The sequence below is a fragment of the Candoia aspera genome, chromosome 11, assembly GCF_035149785.1.
Source record: "Candoia aspera isolate rCanAsp1 chromosome 11, rCanAsp1.hap2, whole genome shotgun sequence".
In the NCBI taxonomy this organism is placed as follows: domain Eukaryota; kingdom Metazoa; phylum Chordata; class Lepidosauria; order Squamata; family Boidae; genus Candoia; species Candoia aspera.
Window position 1 is genome coordinate 5,302,482 of NC_086163.1, and position 23,909 is coordinate 5,326,390.

Sequence of the window (23,909 nt, forward strand, 5' to 3'; positions counted from 1 at the left end):
TGTTCAATTGGTCTCAACCCCGACTAAGTCCCATCCACAAACACCATTTCTCCCAACTTCAATTTGGGGTTGCGATCCCATAGCCACACTAGCTCTAGTACAACTGATTGGCTTTCTATGGGTGCTACCAAGAATCACAGAGTGTCTTTGTGTGTCCCTATTCTCATCTCCACCGGTTTAGTGTAGAACTTAACAGGGCCCCCCTGCATGTGGGATCCATCCAGTTGGGTGAACATTATGGGCTCGAGTTTCCCCACCTTTAGCCCCAGCTCTGTTAGCAGTGAGTGCATCCACAGTCCACCATGCCTACTAGATCTGCTAACCCACCCTGTTAAGAGACTGAATTCTCAATTCTACAGCAATGAGGGGGCAGTGTCCACTTACCAATGGCTCTTTGTGCCCATTGAACCAAGCCTGGCCTTGGGCGCAACTTAGGACAGGCTCCCTTCATTTCCCACCAGTGGATGACTCTCCTCACCCGAGTTCTCAGAGTCACTGCAACAGTTCTTGCAGCTTGCCTCCACGAGGGACGGAGCTGTTCCTTGGCTTTTTCGTGCTAGTGGCTTCGGGTGGTTGCTCTTGGCTTTTGGCTTGGGTGTGGCTGTTAGTCCTGGACACACTCCTATTCAATGTCCCTCCTTCCTTGAAACATAGTCCTCTCTTTGCTCTTCGCTCCTTTTCCACTTCTCAGCCTTGACTAGACTTCCTTGGCGGTTGGAGACCTTTCAGGGGCTGCTGGCTTCCTCCATTCTGGCTGCATGTGCGAGTGGTGCTTGAGTTGGCACTGGGTGTCCTCTACGCCCCTGGCCAAGCAGATCCATGCTTTCAATGTTTCTGGATCTCAGTGCTCCAAGGCCCAACGGAGAATCTCTGGCTGTAGCCCTGCCTTGAAGTAGTCCACTTTCAGCAACTCAGGCCAGCCTGATAGTTTCCCCACTAGTGCTTTAAATTCCATGGCGTATTCCAATACTGACTTCAATCCCTGCTTGATGTGCTGCAAGCTGGCTTTCACCCGGAGTTTCGCAAGGGGGTCCTCGAACTGGTCTCTCAGCATGAACATCAATTTGTCAAGGGCATCTAGCTCCAGGGCTTCTGCATCGCGTAGTTGAATGTACCAGTTGGCTGCTGTGCCTTTCAGCCATTGCCCTACAAATCACACATTTGCCTGCTCTGTGGCAAAAGTGTTCTCATGCTCCTCCATAAACGCCTCGACATTGGTTAGGAAGAATGCCAACCACTGGGGGTCTCCATCAAACTTTATGGGGAAGTCTCAGGAACTTCCCACTTCTGGGTGGCTTGGGGACATTCCTCAGCCTCTTGGGGTGAAACTCCCAACCGAAGCTTGTACATCCGACACCAAGTGCCATTCATAACCTGGCCTCTGTTCTCTCTCTTCATCCAGGTCTCCCCTCACTACTGGGGAGGGTTGCCCGGGCACTGGCTTTGGGATTAGCTGCAGTCGAAGTAGCTGTAGCGATCTCGACACCTGCTGCAGCATTGGTTCCATGCCAGTCACTCTCTCTGTCAGCATGGAAATGGCATGGTCTAGTCGATCCATCCTATCTCGTGATCAGCCCCTCACCCCTCTTGGCTGCAGGTTTACCCATTGTCTGATGGCCGGCTCCATGCCTTCCCCAACTCCTGCTGATAATCTGTATCTGCATCAGCCGGCATCGCCTGGTGGTCTCCATTCCCTCTCTGCTGGCTCGCTGAGGAACCTTGGAGAGATAGGGGACAACACTGGCCCTTGGCTGGAAGTCCCTGCCTGAGGGTTCTGGTGAGCAGCAGGCTCCGTGTCTGTAGAATCAATGAGCGAAACCCCGGGCTCTCCCTGGGGATCCCATGCTGGGCTCTGTCGCTCCTCTTTGCCTTCTTCAGAGGCATAATCCGCATAACCCTCTGAGTCCAAGATTGTTACTTTAAGTTGCAAAGGTTGTGCGGGTGCGTGCTCCTGGGGGGAGGGTGAGCCCTCCAGTGTAGCTGCCACTCTGACTTTCCTCATTGATCAATTAATCAGAGGGTAAAGTTGCCATGGTAGACTTGAGTCTTTCTGTGAGGATTGTGGGTTCGGATATCCCAATAGTAAGAAATCTCTCTGGAACCAGTTAGGTCTCAGTAAAGTACTTCATTTATTGAAAGATACAGTACCATCGCCCTCTGCATCTAAAGACTCAAGTAATTGTATTTCCCCGTCCTCTTCTTTTATCAGACCCAAGTCCCTGCCTTCATTTGAAATTGAATATTTATAACGGCCTTCGGTTTTACACCATGGGCTTCTGCAACATTCTTCACTGCCCGCTGGCAGATAACACTTTAGCCACAGCATTCTGGTGTCAACTTGCCGAGTCTGTGAAGTTTCTAATTCTTGCTGGCTCTGTGATGTTTCCAACTCTCACTCACATCAATCAAGTCTCCCCCCCCCATCCTTTACAACCCATGAAAGAGGAAAAGGCCCAGAAGGGGGTTTTATGACTTCTGGGGTCAAACTTTTGACATATCACCCTGCTCCCTGAAAACAAATCTCCCTCCTCCTGACATACTTCTAGAAGAGAAAGGAAAGGTTATATAATTTAAAGTTAAAGTTCTCTATTTCATTAACTGATTGTACAGAACCAACTACACTGTATCCTTTTAAAGAAAACTAAAAAAAACTATAAAACTCTGAATGTAAACATCCTATTTATCATTACTCCAAGGATAAATGCACATAATCCCATAAAAAAGAAGAAAAAGAAAAATCAATGAACACATTAAGAAATTACTTGGTTTTAAATTTTCTCCCATCATACCCTCATTAAAATTGGTCATGGCTGGCTGGGGAATTCTGGGAGCTGAAGTCCACACATCTTCACATTGCCCAGGTTGAGAAACACTGCCTCCGACAGTCTCTCATAATGGGTTTTGCTAAAACGCCTGAAACACTAAGGGAACCATTGAGAGGGGATCCAACTGACAAATTAAGAGTTTCAAGTATCTGGGATGGTCTGACATGCTACTGGCATTTGGAAAACCTATACAGATATGAAACCATTAGGTCGGAGGAGCTCTTTCACGCCCAAGACAAGGACTATAACCCTGCAGCACTCAAGGTGTTTGAGGCAAAGGCTATGCCCACGTGCTTTACCAAGCACCGCCACACTGTTCTGATCATTGATTGAATAAATCTGGGATGATATTAGTATGGTGAATTGAATACAGTTGCACTCATAAGTTTCTAGACCCATGCAGAATTTGTAAGATGTGGACTATTTTGTAAGAAAACTTTTAAACTTGTTTTAATCTTGTTAGTTTTATTGTAAACCACCCAGATCCCTCTTCTGGGGTGAGATGGGTGGTGGCAAAATTTGAAAAAACAAACCAATCAATCAATCAATAAAAACATGAGCGTCATACAAAACACTTTTTAAAAATGTGTAACGTTTCAAATTAAACAATGAAACAAACCTTAGCAATAAAGAAAATAGGAAAATGGTCGTGTTTAGAATTCTGTATACCCTTGAATTTTGAAAAATAAAAACTTTGTTTTTTTCAAGATATACTTAAGATACAAAGGGAATATAGAACAGATAGAAAACAGAACTAAAGAAAAAAGAACTATAAAAGTGTCAGTAGAAAGAAAACAGAAAAGGAAAGTGAATTCCAACTTTCTCCGATACAGATATACATTTACAAATCTAACCTTACAATGAATTAACCTATCTTAACATTATTTGTATTAAAGCAAACCACTGAATCCCTAAAACCCAAAATGAAAACTTCATTTTTTTCTATTACAAGCAAGTAGTCCAAAAGGGGTTGCCAAATTGATATAGATACAGAAACAGAATGATCTCTTATTAAAGCTGGTAATTTAGCCATCTGAGCCAAGTCCATCAGTTTAACAATCCAATCTTCAACCGTAGGTATTTGTGGATCTTTGCATCGTTGTGCATATAACAATCTTGCAGCTGTGATTACGTATAACAGCAACACTCCGTGTTGTTTCTCTAATTCCTTTTCCATCAATCCCAAAAGAAAAAGTTCTGGTTTTCTTTGTATATTTACTTTAAGAATCTTTTGAACAGTAATACATACTTGATCCCCGAACTTTTTAGCCTTCTCACAGGCCCACCAAAGATGGTAAAAGGTACCTTCACCCTGTAAACATTTCCAAGATGTTAGTACACCATTATACATTTTTGACAACTTATCAGGAGTTAAATACCAATGATACATCATCTGATAGTTTTCTTTCAAATTATCATTCAGCATAAATTTCAAACCTTTCATCCACATATTCTCCCATTGATCCCACACGATACTATATCCAAAATTCTTAGCCCATTTAGTCATGCAGTCCTTAACTTGTTCATCTTCCATACTCATCTGTAACAAAATCTTACGTATCTTAATAACAACATGATCATCATTTATACAAAGATCCATTTCAAACTGAGTTGTTTCATTAACAAATTTATAGTTCTTTTTGTCCAATTTGAAATGCTCTCCCAGTTGCATATAGGTGAACCCATAACATGTATATCCTTCCAACTCTCCCTTGTTTTAATTTTTGGTTCACCCTCCTCACACTTTAACAAATCTTTACATCTTAACCGACTTGTAACTCCCATGTTTTCTCTTCTAACAAATGCTTCCTGAGGTGACAACCATAAAGGTACATTTGGAGTTAGCCATACCTTACATTTGTTTCAGATTCTCAGTATGGCACTCCTGATAATGATTTTTAAAATCCTTGTTAACTTTAACTTTGTCGTACCATAAATAGGCATGCAATCCAAATCTTAATTCCTGTACTTCAAGATGTAGTAGTTTCTTGTTCTCCAAGGTAATCCATTCCTTCATCCAAAGCAAACAACAGGCATCAAAGTACAATTTCAAATTAGGCAGGCCCAAACTGCCTCCTTCTTTGGCATCTTGAAACAGTTTATATTTGATTCTTGGTTTCTTGCCTTGCCAAACGAGTTTAGAAATATCTCCCTGCCATTCTTGAAATGGTGAATCTGTTGACAAAATTGGTAAAGCCTGGAAAAGAAACAACATCCTAGGCAAAACATTCATCTTAATCACAGATAATTCTTCCCATGAAAGACAACTACAATCTTACCAAATCTTTTTGCACGTCATTCCAGATTTTAACATAATTATTTTGGAATAACATACTATTTTAATTGACAAAATTACCCCGATATCTGACCTTCTTTTCGATCTGAAATCCCGTCTTACCCATCAATAAGTCTTGATTGGACAGGGTCTTATTTTTAGTTAAAATTTTCGTTTTTTATTTACTTTAAGACCCGCCAAGGACGCAAATTCCTTCAGTTTCTTCATCAGATGTTCTGCAGTTCCCAGGGGATCCTGTAATATTAAAACTAAATCAGCAGCAAAGCCTCTTAATTTGAATTCCTCTGGTTTAATTTTTAGTCCCTTTATTTGTTCATCACTTCTAATCCCTCTGTTTAAAACTTCCAATACGAAGATAAATAACGAAGGTGATAGAGGACACCCTTGTCTTGTTCCTTTTTGTATCAGACATGGTTCACTTAATTCATCATTCACAATGGTATTTCCCTTTTGTGGTATATAAATTGCCTTAATTCCTTGAATAAGATCCTTGAATGTTTGAATAAAGGGAAAGTATCCACATCTGTGCCTTACTGGATTGTAATTAGTGTCTGTGCATAAACAGTTGTTGAGTTTCTTAGCCCTTGAAAAACCCTTGCGCATTTCATCCAGGGTTGCCCTGATTTTGCTGGTTACTGAAGCACTTTAGCCACGCTGTATCCATTTATACTGTCTTCTGTCCCATGTGGATTCTCTGATGCTGATGGAAATCTCCACCCTCAGTAAACCTCTCTCCACACTCCAGGCATTTATAGGGTTTCTTTCCTGAATGGATTCTTTGATGTCTATAAAGGCTTCCCCTCTGACTGAAGCTCTGTCCACACTCCAGGCATTTATACGGTTTTTCACCTGTGTGAATTCTTTGATGTACGTTAAGCCTTTCCCTCCGACTGAAGCTTTTTCCACACTCCAGGCATTCATATCGCTTTTCATCTGTGTGAATTCTTTCATGTCGACAAAGGTGTCCACCTTCAGGAAAGCCCTTTGCACACTCCAGGCATTTATAGGATTTTTCACCTGTGTGAATTCTTTGATGTTTAGAAAGGTTTCCCCTCTGACTGAAGGTCTGTCCACACTCCAAGCATTTATAGGGTTTCTCTCCTGAATGGATGCTTTGATGTTTAGAAAGGCTTCCCCTACTACTGAAGCCCCTTCCACACTTCAGGCATTTATATGGCTTTTTTCCTGAATGGATTATTTGATGTGTATAAAGGCTTCCCCTCCGACTAAAGCTTTTTCCACACTCCAGGCATTTACATGGTTTTTCACCTGTGTGAATTTTCTGATGTCGAAGGAGGTATTGATTCCCAGCAAAGCTCCTTCCACACTCCAGGCATTTATAGGGTTTTTCACCTGTGTGAATTCTTTGATGTACATTAAGGCTTCCTCTCCGACTGAAGCTTTTTCCACACTCCAGGCATTTATAGGGTTTTGCACCTGTGTGAATTCTCTGATGTCGATGGAGGGATCCATCTTCAGAAAAGCTCTTTCCACACTCCAGGCATTTATAGGGTTTTTCAACAATGTGAATTCTTTGATGTCTATAAAGGTTTCCCCTCAGACTGAAGCTCCTTCCACACTCCAGGCATTTATAGGGTTTCTCTCCTGAATGGATTCTTTGATGTCTAGAAAGACTTTCCCTCTCACTGAAGCTCCTTCCACACTCCAGGCATTTATAGGGTTTTTCACCTGTGTGAATTCTTTGATGTTGATGGAGGTTTCCGCCAAGAAGGAAGCTCTTTCCACACTCCAGGCATTTATACGGTTTTTCACCTGTGTGAATTCTTTTATGTACATTAAGGCTTCCACACTGACTGAAGCTCTTCCCACACTCCAGGCATTTATAGGGTTTCTCTCCTGAATGGATTCTTTGATGTCTAGAAAGGCTTTCCCTCAGGCTGAAAGTCTTTGCACAATCCAGGCATTTATAGGGTTTTTCATCTGTGTGAATTCTTCGATGTATATAAAGGCTTCCCCTCTCACTGAAGCTCTTTCCACACTCCAGGCATTTATAGGGTTTTTCAATAATGTGAATTCTTCGATGTATATAAAGGCTTCCACACTGATTGAAGCTCCTTCCACACTCCAGGCATTTATAGGGTTTTTCACCTGTGTGAATTCTCTGATGTACATTAAGTTGTCCCTTGTGAAGGAAGCTCTTTCCACACTCCAGGCATTTATAGGGTTTTTCATCTGTGTGAATTTTTTGATGCATACGAAGGGATTCCCTCTCCCTAAAACTCTTTCCGCACTCCAGGCATTTATAGGGTTTTTCACCTGTGTGAATTCTTTGATGTACATTAAGCCTTTCCCTCCGACTGAAGCTCTTTCCACACTCCAGGCATTTAAATGGTTTTTCATCTGTGTGAATTGTCTGATGTCGATGGAGTTGTCCACCATCAGAAAAGCTCTTTCCACACTCCAGGCATTTATAGGATTTTACTCCTGAATGGATTCTTTGATGTCTTAAAAGGTTTCCCCCATGACTGAAGGTCTGTCCACACTCCAAGCATTTATAGGGTTTCTCTCCTGAATGGACTCTTTGATGTCTAGAAAGGGTTCCCCTCTCACTGAAGCTCCTTCCACACTCCAGGCATTTGTAGGGTTTCTCTCCCGAATGGATACTTTGGTGATGCTTGAGAGTTCCATTGGTGGTGAAGGATTTTCCACACTCCAGGCATTGATACGGTTTTTCACCTGTGTGAATTCTCTGATGTCGAAGGAGGTATTGATTCCCAGCAAAGCTCCTTCCACACTCCAGGCATTTGTAGGGTTTCTCTCCCGAATGGATTATTTGGTGATGCTTGAGAGTTCCATTGGTGGTGAAGGATTTTCCACACTCCAGGCATTGATACGGTTTTTCACCTGTGTGAATTCTCTGATGTCGAAGGAGGTATTGATTCCGAGCAAAGCTCCTTCCACACTCCAGGCATTTATAGGGTTTCTCTCCTGAATGGATTCTTTGATGCAGATCAAGGCTTCCCTTCTGTCTGAAACTTTTTCCACATTCCATGCATTTATAGGGCTTCTCTCCTGAATGGATTCTTTGATGTACATTAAGGCTTCCACTCTCACAAAAGCTCTTTCCACACTCCAGGCATTTATAGAGTTTCTCTCCTGAATGGATTCTTCGATGGACATTAAGGCTTCCCTTCCGGCTGAAACTTTTTCCACACTCCAGGCACTGATATGGTTTTTCACCTGTGTGAATTCTCTGATGTCGAAGGAGGTATTGATTCTCAGCAAAGCTCCTTCCACACTCCAGGCATTTATAGGGTTTCTCTTCTGAATGGATTCTCTGATGCAGATCAAGGCTTCCCTTCTCTCTGAAACTTTTTCCACATTCCAGGCATTGATATGGTTTTTCTCCTGTGTGAACTCTATGATGTCGACGGAGATTTCCAGGCGCAGCAAAGCTCCTTCCACACTCCAGGCATTTGTAGGGTTTCTCTCCCGCATGGATTCTTTGGTGACGCTTGAGAATTCCGTTTGTGGCGAAGGATTTCCCGCCACTTTCGTCCACGTCTTCCGGCCTGCTGCGTCTCCGTCCAGGCGCCCCCCTTTCGCGGGGCCCCGCTCTGCTCCGGATCATCTCCTTTGGGGGCGACCCTTCCGCAGCCCCGCAGCGTCCACGCCCGTCCCCGCCGCCTCTCGGGGAAGCTGCGCCCGGGATCCGGCAAGGCTCCTCCGCCGGGCTCCCTCCTATCCGCCGGGCTCGGCCGTCCTCCTGAGGGGGCGAAGACGGGAAGAGGGAAGGGGGGGGGCGGCTCGAGGCTTCCGTTCCCTTCGCTGGAGGGGAGTCCGAGGCCCGCCAGGGGAGGAAGGCCGCAGCCTCTGGTCCCTCGCGGCCCCTTTCGGGCGGGCGGGCGGGCGGGCGGCGGACCCTGGCCTCCCGCCCCGCAGCGCCGAGCCTGGCGGACCAGACCTCGGGCTCCCCGCCACTCCCGGGGCCTCCCTTCGCGGGGAGAGGCCCGCAGACCCGCCCCGGACCGCCACGCCCACCATCCCCGGGGCCGTACCTGCATCCGGGAACTTTCTCCGCCGCGAAACACGGCGCTCATTCGGTCACCTGCCGCAATCCGGAAGCGAAAGCGGACCCTCCCGACGCGCCCCTTCCAAGTTCCTCTTCTTCCAGCCCAGGACCCGCCCACAAGGGTACACCCGCCAATCGCCGCCGTTGGAGGGCGAGAGTGGCAGCGCTCTCTGCAATGACCCGCCCCCGCCTCCTCCTCCTGGGAGCGTTGGGGGCAGTCACGTGGCCCCGGGTAGCCGCGCGGGAACCCTGTTTCCTTTCTCCGCCTCGGTTGCCTAGAAACGCCTCGTCGGAGAGACGCTCGCGGGGAGGCCGGGCCGAGCGGCGCCTCGGTGGGGAGCCGCGGAGCCGCCCTTCCTTCGGGCGGGTCTGCCCCTCTGCGCGAGGGATTCGCATCGGGGGCGGCCCTTCCTGGGCTCCGGCGGGGCCTCGCTGCGGCTTCGACCGTCCCCGAGGGATTTCCGGCCTGCCGGGGGGGGGGAAGGGGGTCTTCCCGGGCAGGGCCTGGCGGGGAGGGCGCGCCACCGTGGCCGGCCGCCCCCGCTCAGCCCCGGGAAGGAGGCAACGGCCAGCCGCCTGCGGAACCCCTGGCCGAGGACAGCGCGGGACTCGTCCGGCCGGTCTCCAGGAGTCCGCCCGGACTCGAAGGCGCCAAAAGGAGCCGCCCTGCTTGCTCGGTCTTTTGCTCGTCCTCCCCCCCCCCCTCTCTCTCGTGACCTGTGCTGCGAACGCGGCGCCAGCCGGGTGCCCGAAAGAGACGCCGCTCGTCGTAGCTACGGAAAGCGCTTTCTCCGGCCAGGCTACTCCAGACAGTCCCCATCTACGGCAGAATCCGCTGGGAAGCTGCGCGGATGCAGAATTAGAGTGAGTTCCCAGGGAGGCTTGTAGCGCTTGTTGGGGTTTCCCAAAGCTCTTCGTCCAAATCTTTATTCTTTGCTTGGACTGGCGTGGCCCGCTTGAAGTTCCAGCCTAGGCTTCCTGAAGGTGCTGTTCTCCAGCTGTACTGGACTATCCCACTAGCTGGGGATGATGGGAATTGTAGCTGGAAGATCCGAAAGCAGCAGCATGAAGGCTAGGAAGCCTTGCAACTGTCGACAAATAGGTGGTGGCGGTGAGATCTTGGATTTCGTACTTCTGGCCACAAGCAGGAGCTGTATCAAAACCACATGATGCTCATTTTATTGGCTGGCTTCAGACATTGTGCTAAGCCGTTAACCACGGCTTACAACCCACAAAGGCTGACCTCGCTCCGGGTGTGCTGCGGCATTTCCCAAGCTGGCGCTGGCAGATGTGTTGGCCAGGTGGAAGCTGGAGGCCCAAGACTGGAGGAAGGCAAAGACAGTGTGGTTTTATGACAGTGCAGATATAAAGTTGAAAAAGGAATAATAGCACGCTGGCATGTCAGTGAGAGCGGACCTGCAGGCAAGCACGGTCTTCTGTTTTTAAATGCTTTAAATTTTTACTGTAAAGAGACTCTTCAACTGAACTCTTTTCTTGTGACTTCATGCATGCATCCACTACTTTCTTCTGGAACAGTATTTCCCAACGTTGGCAATTTCCAGGTGTGTGTGTGTGTGTATGAATGATGAATAAGTGATAAAGAATATTGAGAATTACTTGCCTTTTATATGGGAATGCAGCACTGGGCTGAGCTGTGTCAAGAGCCCATCTTTAAAAAAATATGCGAATTGAGGGTAGGTAAAGGGTAAAGGTTTCCCTCGACATTAAGTCCAGTTGTGTCCGACTCTAGGGGACGGTGCTCATCTCCGTTTCAAAGCCGAAGAGCCGGCGTTTGTCTGTAGACACTTCTGTGGTCATGTGGCCGGCATGACTAAGCAGAACGCTGTTACCTTCCCGCCGAAGCGGTGCCTATTGATCTACTCACATTTGCATGTTTTCGAACTGCTAGGTTGGCAGGAGCTGGGACTGGCAATGGGAGCTCACCCCGCCAGGCAGATTCGAACTGCCGACCTTCCAATCCGCAAGCTCAGCAGCTCAGCGGTTTAACTTGCAGCGCCATGTCCCTTATTGATTGAGGGTATGCTAGGTCAAATAATTCAGTGGGGAAATTCCATTGCAGGAAAAAGTTTTAAGCATGAGAAAGTACAGACCCCTGTGGCAGAAACATGGATTCCTGGAATAATTCTGCAGATAGGCAACCTTTCAACGTTTCCTCCCGCCCCATGTTTTTCTTAATTTTTTAAATCTTTCCTCTTGGTTTTCTGAATATATGGCAACTACCGCTGACTTCACTTCTTTATTTTCATTTTACAAGTCAGGACATATTTTTCTAGATTATAAAACCTAATGATCTCTTAAAAGGCTAATACAGGTAGTCCTCAATTTAGGATCATTCGTTTAGCGACTGTTTGAAGTTACGATGGCACAGGAAAAAGTGACGGTCCTCATGCTTACGACTGTCACAGAGTTGCCATGGTCACGTGATCAAAATTCAGGCATTTGGCAACTGCCGCTATGAGTTTATGACAGTTGCAGTGTCCTGGGGTCACATAATCTCCATTTGCGACGTTCCCAGCCGGCTTCCAACAAGCAAAATCAATGGGGGAGCCAGATTTGCTTAACAACCATGTGGTTCACTTAATGACTGGCAGAAGTCATAAAATTGGTGACTCAATGACCACCCTGCTTGGAAACTGGTTGTAGGTCGAGGAGTACCTGCTAGCAATATGGAGATTGATGCAGGGGTCACGATTCACTGCCTACTAAGATATTCCCCAGATGTTTAATAAGTAGAGTGCATACACGTGAGCTCACAGAATGTATTAAGCTATTCCTGGTATTAAAGAGACTTACCTTTGAGTGCTAGGCAAAAAGATTACTCATCCCAACCCTCTTACAAGCTAATCTACTTTACAAGGTAACTGTAAGGGGGAAATAAAGGAATAACCACATCTGCAGGATCTAGATGGCAAGACAAATCAGAGACTCAACCATTTATTGCAAAATACAGATACCCAGCAACTGTACCTGAACACAGCAACTGAGATTTATTTATCCTTTCAAGGTACATGCTAGATTTTAACGCGTTTCAGAGAATTTACAGCAGTTATGAAAACAGAAATTCATGGGGTAAAAAAAACTCTCAGCAAGCAACGGTCCAAGGAAAGACAGGACTTGGAATAACATTTAAGAGTAAAGGAAAACCCTTAAACTTTTTTTTCTTTCCCATTATCCATTTCCTTTTCAGTGGGGCTTCCTTGATTTAATTATTTATTAGTCCAAGAATGTACAGAGGACTAGATGGCAAAAAGAAGGGACACACAAATGCACACTACATTTATCCTGCCACCGGTCCAGGCTTCATAACTTTTCACCCTCTAAAATTCCCCCCCCCTCCATTTGTGGATAAATTTATACCCGCTTTTGCTATACACAGAGTTAAAATTACAAAATGCTTTTGTATTTACAAAATCTGTATTTACACACAGTTTTAAAACTCACAAAAATCATCTCTAATTTATATCACAGGTTGCTACACCAGAATATTAAAAAGGGGATAAAATTATAAACTCTCTCTGTGGGTTTTTTTTTTTTTGAATTCTCTCCGCTGTTGTAAAAAGGATCATCACTGAAAGAAAGCAAGGCCATTTATCATTTTTCAGACAAAAGGCGACAAGAGAATCACATGCGTCCCTTAACCCTTCTTGAAATAATGAGCGTTAAGCAACTTCTCTTTAACTAGAAGCCACTGGATTTGTTTTCCCTGCTGCAGATGGAGGAAGTGGTTCTGCCAAATAATGATCTCTGTCAGTATACCTATCTCTACATGTAGAAATGTTGAAACTAGATTAAAGATCTCTTTGGCTAATAATTTGGCATTAAATTATAAAAAAAAAAAAAAGGCAATCCTCCTCCTGCTGTGCTAAAGGTAGACAACGCAGAAAATTCTCCGGGGCTGGTGTTCCAGCAAAAGTCCTTGGGGAACTCTCTGTGCATTAAGGCTACATGATTTCCATTTCATCCCAGCAGGATATGTGTGAAAAACAGAACCTGGTAGAAATACCCCCAATTTCCCTGCTAACCTTGCTTATAAGACAAGGAAGAGGAAATCAGATGTTCTAATCAGATCCACATCACATTGCGGTTGAGATAAGCCATGACGACGACTCTTCCAAGAATGCATATCGTTACCTGTTTTGCATACAAAGAAAAAAAACGGTATCCAAGCCCCTCCTAAAAGCATCATTCATAGGAATCATCTACTTTGAGTTTTGTTCCTACCCCCCACGCCCCGGAAACGGGGGTTTAGTTAACATGGCCGGAAACAAAAGTTGCTTCCTTGCATCAAGTAAAGGTTAGTGCAGAAAAAGACAAGGTTCTCCCCCACCGTGGTGAACACTTAACTCAGCTGCTGCGTTCCCCACTCGCGCCCAGCACACAGATGCGCCTTAGTAAAGTTCAAAAGGTCTTATCAAGTAATTAAAGTGTATGTAGTGCAAAAAAATATACTAGTCTTTATGTTGCTTTGCCTGTTGTTTCCAACGTAGGATGTCTGAAATTATGGACATGTCTCTGTCTGCTAGTTGAGCCTGGTCAAGGCTCCCAAGCCACTGAAATGCCCATGTCCTTTATTTTATGCGTACGCCTGTACATGAGCTCTGTGTGAGTACACATCCGCCCATATCCTTGTCTTAATTCTTTTTTTCCCCAGAAACAAGACGAAACAAATGAGCACTGTTCTCAATACATTTAACGCAAACACAGATGGGAAAGAAAACAAAATCATACGTATACATACAGATATATATATATATATATATAGGTACAGATATATATAGAGAGACCTGCTTCCAGATGCCCAAGGCTGAGAAACTTCTGCTTCGAAGTCGTGCAGTCCTTGCTGAGCCCTCTCTTCGGAAGCTCATCCTCTGTCCAGCCCAGCAAAGCCGGACCAGTCTTTTTGCATTTATACCGCGCAATCCAAGGGCAAGCGAGATGGGGCATCAATGGGAGAGCCGCCTACTGGGTGCGCCTCCACCACTGGCTCCAAGTCCTGCAACGCACAGTTGCAGAGGATTTCCAGCCTGCGCCATGCAAGCAGCAGATGCCAAGGGGCAGGTTTCCTTATACGCTGGTTTTCTCTCTGCGTCACGCCCCCGCACACCCCACACACTCTCCATCATACGGTGCTTTTCCATACTAAAAGTGGCAGCAACTCAAGGCACGCTGAACTAATTGTGTTGTGCTGTGTTCAATGGATATTGCTCACTGGGGAAGATCCAAGGTCTTGGTCTGGCTGTTGGGTCTCGCTGGGCCGTAGAGGGTGACCGAGGCTATGTGGTTGTTCTGCATCACCTGTGGGAAGAGATGGCCCAGCAGCTTGAAAAAGGATTTGGAGCCAGAGAACGCATCACCTGAAGATCACCCCAGAACCCCCAGGGAAGGGAGGTCTCAGCCAACCCCATGGAAAGAACATGTCAGCCTTGTGAGGTTGTCCAGACAGGAAGCATGCCCAGATGAACTACAGGCAGTCCTCCTCTAGTGACCATTCATTCAGTGACTGTTCGAAGTTACGATGGTGCTGAACAATTGGTACTTATGACCGGTGCTTGAAGTTCTGGCTGTCCCAGCCTCCCCATGGGGATGTGACTGCGATCCAGGTGCTAGGCAACCGGCTCATGCTGATGACGGTTGCAGCATCCCACGGTCACATGATTGCTATTTGCAACCTTCCCTGCCGGCTTCCCACAAACAAAGTCAATGGGAAACCAGCAGGGAAGGGCGCAAGTTGCTTCTTTAAGTCCCTTGCGTTCCCCCACCCCCCACCGGCAGCAGCCAGCCCTGGTCCCACAACACTCACACTATGCCTCCCTGGCCAACCATGCACCCTTCCCCGCCTGGCAGCAGCCAACTTGCCTGCCTTCTGGGTTGCTTGCAAGCCGCCTGGGACTTGCTTAATCACCTGCGATCCTGAGTTAACAATGGCAATGGGGCATTCCATCGCTTAGGGATGGAAATTCCAGTCCCAATTACTCTTGTTACTGGGGGCTACCTGCAATTCTACTTTAGTGTAAGGTTACATCAACAGAATCTTGCAAGTCTGAGAGTACATTTCTCCCCCGTTGCTTTTACAGACAGGCAACTAGGGAGGGTCCCTCCTGAGGCATTTGCCACCCCCCATTCTTTCTGCAGGCTCAGCTGCCTCTTCTCCGACCAGTCCCCTGGCTGTGGCTATTCCTCCTGTCTGCCAAGGTCACGCCCACGTACCATCGCAGAACAAGATTTCTGCTTTCAACTGTAGTCCAAAGGGGTGGGAGAAGAGAGCAAAGCATTTCACTACAGCAACAGCATATTCAACCCAACCCAACCCAACTCTAATTTATTTATTTATTTATTTATTTAATCAAATTGATCACCGCCCATCTCCCAAAAGGGACTCTGGGCGGTTTACAATAAAACATAAATACGAAAAATATAAAACTGTAAAATACTGTAATACAGAATAAAATAAATATGATAAAACCCAATGGCTGAAAGTTCTCTGTGATTTGCAAGCAGAGCAGGGTCCTTCTAAGAGACTAGCCATCCCCAGGAATGGCTACTCTCTCTCCCACCCCTGGCATGATAACAGAACCAGGTCTTTAGCCATTTCCTAAAGTCCAAGAGGTACTTTAATTCTTGTTTTCCTAACCTCAAAGATCATCCGTTGTAATCCGAAACAAAATGTTGACCCGAATGGGTTTGTGTTGTTTGGAGAAGATGACCTGTAAAAAATAAAGAAGCAACTATGTTTACCATTCATTTTGAAGCAAACCTCAGCGAGAATTAGAAAGCCCCCTTTTAGGAACGCTGAATCCGGTTTTTCCACAGGCACTGCTTTTTCACAATGTGTTCTGCTGGCCTTGAACAGGTGTTGTGGACTTGCAAAAATGAAGATGCTTAAATTCTTTGCCATGCTATACATTATTCAACAAGCAATAAATTCTGTCATGATACATGTTACTCAACAAGCCAAGCAATGGTGAAGATGGATTCCCAACAAAGTAATGATGATTACTTTAGGGGTCTCTCCATGACACCCCCCAACCAAGAGTTAGCCTTGCATGACACAAACGAATGCAGAGCAGAATTCTGCAACAGCATTAAATAATTTAGCAGGTCCTTAGCATCATCTTCGGAGCTGCTTTTTTTCCATACCAACTATTTCTTCCCAAAGGACAGCATTTTTACCTGTGAAGAACTACAGGTTTTTCTACTGGATGTCCAAGAAGGTCTTGAATATTATCCCACTACAAGCAAAAGGAAATTAGAGAATGAAGCACTCTGTGAATGTCATTATTTAAAAAAAAATCCAGAAGGTTCTGTGCGCATCTCGTTTTCCAGAATTCAGGTGCCAAGTTGTGTTTTGGAACAGCTGCAAACATGTATAGGTGGTGACCAAAGAGCAGGTCTTCCTTCCCGTGGGCCTCATTTCTGGATGAATCATGAGGCCTGCTCTTTGTTTGACTCTACTGGAAGCTTAAAACTGCGAAGATCCTGGCATGAATCCATCAACCCCAAATTCTTCATAGAGCCCACACAAAAGAGTCCTGCAGCACCCCCTTCCTATCACCCTGGACAGAAAACAGAACGCCTGCAAATATCAGGGCTGTTCTAACAAGCTCCTCTTTGTGATTTACCTTGCTATAAGTTGTGCAGGTTTCCATCTGTGAATCGGTGCTTTCTAGTTTGGGGGAAAAAAATAACAAATATTCTATAAGATTACAATTTCAGTGGAACACCCCTTCTGCAGAATGCCTAAGTAACACCAACAGGCTGGGTTCTGCCTGGACCATAAAAGGAATGTATTTTCGAGAAAGTTCGTAAGGATTTCTTTAGATGAGTGTTTCCTGAAGTTCTGGTTGAGCTGTGGCACATTTTTCTCTGGAAGAGATTTAGGATGCCTAAGAGTGACAATGCCTCATTTTCTACGCAAATCACGCTTCGGGGCAAGACACTTATTGCGAGACGGTTCAACTGGGTCTCAAACAACAAGTGTCTTTGATAACCCTTTAATCACCCAGAATGCAAAAACAGGGCCAAATTAAACACAGAGAAATTGTGCTGACTTTTTATTCATTGTGTTGTGTGTTCTGGCAAATCTGGCTGGGAGGCTCCACTGAGGTCTTGGGTTTATTCCCAAAAGGTGACCCGGGTAAGCCAAACTGGTGATACTACAAGGAAGGAAAACGTTTTGGTTGCTATTCCAGTATATTTAGGTGCCCTAATACAACACACCAGAGCTTGTTGTTGTTGTTGTTGTTGTACTGTTTTTTGGATTTTTAACCTTGTTAGCCACCCAGGGTCATGGCAGTGAGCTGGGTGGCCATATAAATTTAATGAATAAAATAAATAATAGCATAAATAAAATAGAATTGGTAGGTAGCGGCCCGGTTCAGAACCCAGCCGTTGGGTGCTGTTATCCTGGACTTCAGGTTCAAGCATGTGATATAAGCCCACCAATTTTATCTTCAGTAATTAAACTGAAAGCAGACAACAGGACTTTGCGCTGCATATTTCCCATTAAGGTCACCACCTCAATAGTAAGCAACCTGGGATAAAGCTGGGAGGATAACATTTGGTCATCCAAGTTAATTAATTTCTAATAGAAGAGAATCTCGGGAGCTCAGGGATGAACTGTGGAGTCCTTGGTGCTCTCTGAGCTTGGTGGGTGGCTTGCAGACCTTTCATGACCCGAATAGCTAACATCGTAAGTGTGAGGGAGTGCGGGGTTTGCTCCCTGTTTATATATACAGTAGACTCTCAGTTAACCAGAACTCAAGCAACTGGCACAAAAATCAAACTGGGAAAAATCCGGCACTCTCAAGCAACCAGAAAAAAAATATCTGTGTCTCTCTGCTGCCATCTAGTGGGTATTAGGGTTTAATAGTAACTCTCAAGCAACCAGAAAGTACATTTATCCGGCATCTACCAATCCCCATGGGTGCCGGTTAACTGAGAGTCCACTGTAGTAGCTTACCCTGCCAGTTTGGGGGCGGGGGGAGGATTAATGAATTTCTTTTGGGTAGTTGCTGTAATGAGAAATATGGATTCGTTATCCCAATACATTTGATAATGCACAGTATTTGTTTATTATTGGAGAGTATTTAGTACGCAAGTATGTTTTGATCAACCACATTTCCTACCCTAAAAACAGATATGAAATTAATTCAGCCTTGTAGAAGGACTAGCAATTTGCTCGAACTGGAAGGTTAGAAAGAGAGAGAGAGAAAAAAAAAAGGGAGCGGGAGGTGGGCGAGGGGAGAGGCGAAATGTAGAGAAGCTATCGGAAAACAAAGAACAGGTATTTCTAGGGTGATTACCAAAAATACGGGTTTTGAGAAGAGCTTTAGAAAGAAGAGCTATGCTGAAATTTGCCATACATAAGTGAAGCATAACGAACGTGTAAGCAATTTCTTAACATTTCTTAATTAAAAATAAAAATCAAAAGCTGAGATGATGCAAAGCAACACACAAACGTCCAGCATCATTACTTTCAAAACAGTCCTAAAACAGAATGGCATCTCTAGAACCCCTGAATTAAATAAAATATGTAATTAAAAAAAAAGTAAAATGGCTAAAATCGTGCATGTTCTCCAGGTTTTATTATAGGTAGTCCTTGCTTACCGACTGCCCTGTTCAGCTACAGTTTGAAGTTACGATGGCACTGAAAAAGTAGGTTTACGACCAGTCCTCAAACTTATGGCCGTCGCAGCATCCCCACGGTCACGTGATCACCATTTACAAGCTTCACTGCCAGCTTCCCTGAAGCAAAGTCAATGGGGAAGCTGGCAGGAGGTTGCAAGCCGCGGTTATGTGGCATTGCACTTAATGACCTCAGATGATTTGCTTAATGACCACAGAGGAAGTGAGGTCGTAAGTATGACGCAGTCATGTGGTGTTTCACTTTTTTTTAAAAAATAGTCAAGGATTTTATTAAGCTAACTCTGCCACAATAAAGACAATCAGCTGCCTTCATTGTTTAGCTCTGGCAACATCAGCAGTGAAATTTCTCCCCATGAGAACAAGCTTTGGGGATGAAGAATGAATTTACAATGGGATGCAAAGATGTTTAATTAACATTTAAAAAAAAATCTTCCATTGTTTTGAAAACAATTGCTACTCATAGATCCTAAACATGAACTCATGTGATGCTTCACTTAATGACCACATTGCTTAGCGATGGAGTTGCTGGTCCCAACTGCGGTCATTAGGTGAGGACTACCTGTACATTTCTGCAAGATTCCTGCTGAGAGTCCCCAAATCTCATCAGAACTGCTCAACCAGGGCCCCTACTGCAGCATGAGATGTTGTGATCACAGCCGAGACCAGAGGATGCGGATTTGGGGTTTCATAAAGATCCCTTAATCCTCCTTAGGAAAGAAATGGCAGTTGACAGACTTACTGTTTAGAGCTGTTCCCACCTGTCCAGAAGAAGGACAAAGGTGAACTGGGGCGGGTAGAAAGAATCTGCAGAGGTGGGATGTAGAGAACATGGCAGGAAACCTGAACGCTCAGGAGTTGGGTGTCAAGAAAGTCAACACAGCAGCCACAACCATGTTGTGTGTAAAAAGGGGGTGTGACTTTCATCGCGCAGCTCTTGACTTTTTTGAGACCCCTGGAAACCCCTGGGCAGGAAGTAAATGGGTGTGGTAACCATATCCTGTGGCAGCCACGCTCGGACGTGCTCTCCAAACTCCAAATTTGCCCACTGGCTCAAAATACTTCCGTTTATTCTTTAAAAAAAAAGGGGGAGAGCAAAAGGAGTCGCAAAATAATGCCGTGGGTGAGAATGCTCTAGCAGAGCCAAGGCAAATGCAGCCCGTGCTTGCTTACGGCGGTCAGGTTTTATTTTAGAAAATAACACTTTTATGGCTGGGAAAAGATGCGATGCCCGCATGTGCGTGGGCTTGGGTGCTGAAGGGCGAGAAAGCGGTGGCAGGAGTTTGGGTGGGCTTGCCGTGCGAGCAATCCGCAAGAACAGGACCAATTACAACACAGAAATGAGCTGCTGGAGATTAAACGATGTGAAAGAAAATTAAAATGAAGCTGCTCAGATTGTGCAAGTCTGCAGGACAGAATTTACCCAGGCCCAGTTCTTCAAGATGCAGCATAAAGAAAATTTATCCTTGGCAACAGGAAGTGAATTGAACTTAGCAGAGCATCCCTTGGTGTGTGGGGGGGTGTTGGAAACAGGATAATAAAGGAACAGGAAATGAAGGAAAACAGCAGCAAAACAAATTTGGAGTGAAAGAGAAAAAAGAGGACAAGCTATTGTTCAGAATAAAAATATTCTCAAAAGAGACAAATTCTGAACTTCTTAAGTTTAAAAGAGGGGTCCGAGAGTATGTACTGGGGCCAAACATCTGTTTTTCCTTATTTTTCCAGAAACTACTGGAACAGGGCAAGACTGATTTTTTTCTCTCTCTCACTTTCTTGTCTCGTTAAGACAAGTCTCTTCTAATGACTTTGTAAAAGGATTTCTATCAAACCTGGAATCAATTAGAATTCTTTTGTCTTCTGTGCCAGAGAATATTTAATAATTTCCAAGAAATCTGCTCTGAAATAAGAAACTCGCAAGTAGTCTCAGCCTCCCTCCCTCCCTCTCCCCCCCCCTCTCTCTCTCACACACACACACACACACAAATACAAATATAACCAGAGATAAGAGAATCTGAAGTAGCATTAGAGAGCTTTGGGTCAAAGACAACAGGATTCTGTCTTCCCTTTTTTAAATTTCACTTGGGTTGCCTAGAAAATATTTGGATAATAAGTCTATTTCTTCATGTAAAAAAGGGCTAAAATTAGCACTAAGAACTTCAAAATTAAAATTATGACAATAGGTTATTTTAGTAACCAGTTTCCTTTTCTTAATAAATTTAAAGGTTTATTTTTGCTGGTTGTCTGCCTTTCACTGCCCTCTAACAAATAAGAGGTTTGCCAGTACTTAGCCTACTTCTTGAATCACCATATTTGAGTCTAGGCCCTTGGATAATCCATGACTTTTGAATTTTTTAATGCAGAATTCGAACTGAAACAGCATCACCTGCCATTCATTCATTCATTCATTCATTCATTCATTCATTCATTCATTCATTCATTCTCTTCCACAATTTCTTTCTACAAATCCAAATTCTGTCAATCACACTCCTAATAACAAAGCAGCAACTTCTTCAGATTTATAACTTGCTCAGTGAGTAGGTAAGTGGGATTCTCTTCCTATTCATATGCCCACAACAACCTGCTGAGGTAGGCCACTGATATCACTAAAAAGAAAAACTCTTTCCTGCCCCTAAACCATATTTCAGCTTCACTGTTCTGTAGCTGCTCCACATAATCTATTCAATTCTAGTATTTCTCTGTTTCTTTTCCCTTAATCTTACGTAAATCTACCCATTTTATTGGCCATCTTGAGCCTAAAAGCATCAGCTTAATATCCTGTAACTTTGGGCTTTCTCTCAACTTTGGTTGGTTAAAACATTTTTAGAACACATCAGAAAATGTCCTAGAACACACAGGAAACCATAATTCATTCCTGTGAGATGTTTCCATTCACACATACCTTTTCGCAAATATTCCTCTTTCTTACCTCGTTTAATAACTAGTGGGATCTTGAATTCACAGCGGTGGTAACTGCAAGAGTGAAATTGCTCAGTTAAGAGAAAGTACAATCTCAAACAAGAATCCATTTCAAAAGTACTTGATTTTGAATGAATTATGAAATACTGTGCAGCAGAGCTGGGCACTGAGAAAGGAACAAAACCTGTTCTAAGTCGAGCTGTGCTGAATTCACAACACCTTGATTTTCAAGCTCATTCCAAAATGATCAAAACTGCCCATTTCACATTCAGAATTGCTGTTTCAGGCTTGAAAGTGTGTGTGCATAGTCTCACACTCGAAACGTATTTCAGTTTCAAAACGATTCAAATTTGAAATGCACATTCTATATTCTGCGGTCTTGCACAGGCCTTGTTAGATCATCCACTATGCTGATCAGCATCCCTTTTGCAGTAATATTAAGCTGCTTGGGGTTTGATCAGGATAATATCAAAAACTGGAGACAGCACCTGCATTAAATTTAATGTTCTGCTTTCTCCCGTCTGGTCAGAAATGACTTTTCCAAATTACAGACAATTTCTGTAATGGAAAAACGAAGCTTTGGAATTCCAGGTTCTGCAAACATTCAGGATTTACTGGATGCTGTTTGCCTTAGGAAAAGCAACTTCTAGTATTCTAGATGTTGATGAACTACAATTTCTAATTTCTTCTCCATTTCCTGTAGTTTAGCAACTACTGAAATGTCAGAGGCTGCCTACTGTCAAATCTCATATATTTCACAGAGGTAGAAGATAACACTTTTGACCATCTGAGAAAACTCTGGGAAGCTTATAATCCTCATCAAATGTTTGATGAAGCATTAGAAACAATAACTTAGGCACTGTGTTTTTCCACTAGTGAAAATCCAGCAAAGCACAAAGTTTCTGGGCCCTTGCATATCTACCCACTAGCTCATAATTTTTCAAACTGAAATGGAAGATGGGGCACATCAGAGCTCTTTACTCACATGTTGAAGTTATAATGACCAGGATAATTGGTATGCAAAACAAATTTCTTCACTCTATGGGTATTTGCATCAAAAAGGATGTCCTGTGGGAGAAAACAGAACAGGGAAAAGGTACATCCAGATAATACTAAGTTTAAGTGATGAAACAAGTTATCAGAAAGAAAGGTTCCAAAACTTTTTAAAGTGTGTGCAAATGTGGTCATATAACCTTAGAGAGATTATTTCAGGGATGATTTTGATCTGGAAGGAGGGAGAAAATATTTACAGGTAAGGGAATGTGAAGGTCCTGGTTTGGAGAAGTTTCCACGTTTCCTCAGGGAGGACTAGGCAATATTTTTTGCGTTTTGGGAATCCTCTGTTTTTTTTTATGTAGAACTAATGACTGCAAATGGAATACATTTTGGGGCAGCAGCGGCACAGGGATTGAATTTCTTAACGCCAAATAAAGTATTTAATATCATTAAGCACTTGCCATCTTTATCTTTTATTGATTTTATTGTAATTTCTTAGTTCGACTGTTGTGAGCCACCCAGAGTCATTGAAAGTTGAGTGGCACACAAGTTTAATGATGATGATGATGATGATGATGATGATCATCATCATCATCATCTCTGTGGTTTATTAATTTACTATTAAATAAACAGCACCCCCCAAAACTGGCAATTTACTGATGCTGCAGTTGCATAATCCTGGGAGGCTTCAAGGTTGCTAAATGGTGCGGAGAAGTGATCTGCAGATCCCCCAATCCTGCCCTACAGATCAAGTGATTGCATGTACTCTTGGATTGGTTTCTGAGTATTTGGTAACTCTGAATGCCATTTTTCAACTTAAGTCGACTATTAGTGACAGCCCTGCAACACACGTTCCTATTTTAGTTCCCTTCTCTTCAAATTCAATCCAGAGTTCTCATGGCACAAATCAGCAGGCTTAAATTATCCTACTTTGGACACACTATGTGAAGATTCAACTCTCTGGAGAAGGCTCTGATGCTGGGAAAGGTGGAAGGAAAGAGAGGAAGGGGACAACCAGCAGTAAGGGGGATGGACTCAGCTGCAGTGATGGATGTACAGGTGGAAAACCTGAGGGACCAGACCTTCATGAAAAAAGTCTGTCCGTGTGGTCTCCAATTGATGGTACTTCATCCATCTGCCTGTCTGTCCGTCTCTCCTGGACACACAATGCAAAGGTCCT

At 44.3% G+C, this 23,909-nt stretch overlaps 2 protein-coding genes across 2 annotated transcripts in view; both read right to left on the reverse strand.

The window, feature by feature from the left end:
* Positions 1 to 3,618: 3,618 nt before the first annotated feature.
* On the reverse strand, positions 3,619 to 8,819 carry LOC134503942 (zinc finger protein 850-like). Its single transcript, XM_063312916.1, has 2 exons — positions 4,757 to 8,819; positions 3,619 to 4,137 (listed from the first exon to the last, which is right to left on the reverse strand). Exon 1 carries the CDS (start codon positions 8,711 to 8,713, stop codon positions 5,786 to 5,788), a length of 2,928 nt encoding a protein of 975 aa, XP_063168986.1. The 5' UTR covers positions 8,714 to 8,819; the 3' UTR covers positions 3,619 to 4,137; positions 4,757 to 5,785.
* A 3,274-nt stretch (positions 8,820 to 12,093) lies between these two features.
* The window catches only part of PHAF1 (phagosome assembly factor 1), a 43,381-nt gene continuing 31,565 nt past the window's right edge, over positions 12,094 to 23,909 (reverse strand). Inside the window, exons 12-17 of the mRNA XM_063313031.1 lie at positions 22,719 to 22,801; positions 21,744 to 21,787; positions 16,795 to 16,838; positions 16,346 to 16,404; positions 15,807 to 15,879; positions 12,094 to 14,470 (exon numbers count right to left, since the gene is read on the reverse strand). Of these exons, the coding sequence (XP_063169101.1) occupies positions 14,381 to 14,470; positions 15,807 to 15,879; positions 16,346 to 16,404; positions 16,795 to 16,838; positions 21,744 to 21,787; positions 22,719 to 22,801 (393 nt within the window). The 3' untranslated portion in view covers positions 12,094 to 14,380. The remainder of the gene's footprint in view (positions 14,471 to 15,806; positions 15,880 to 16,345; positions 16,405 to 16,794; positions 16,839 to 21,743; positions 21,788 to 22,718; positions 22,802 to 23,909) is intronic.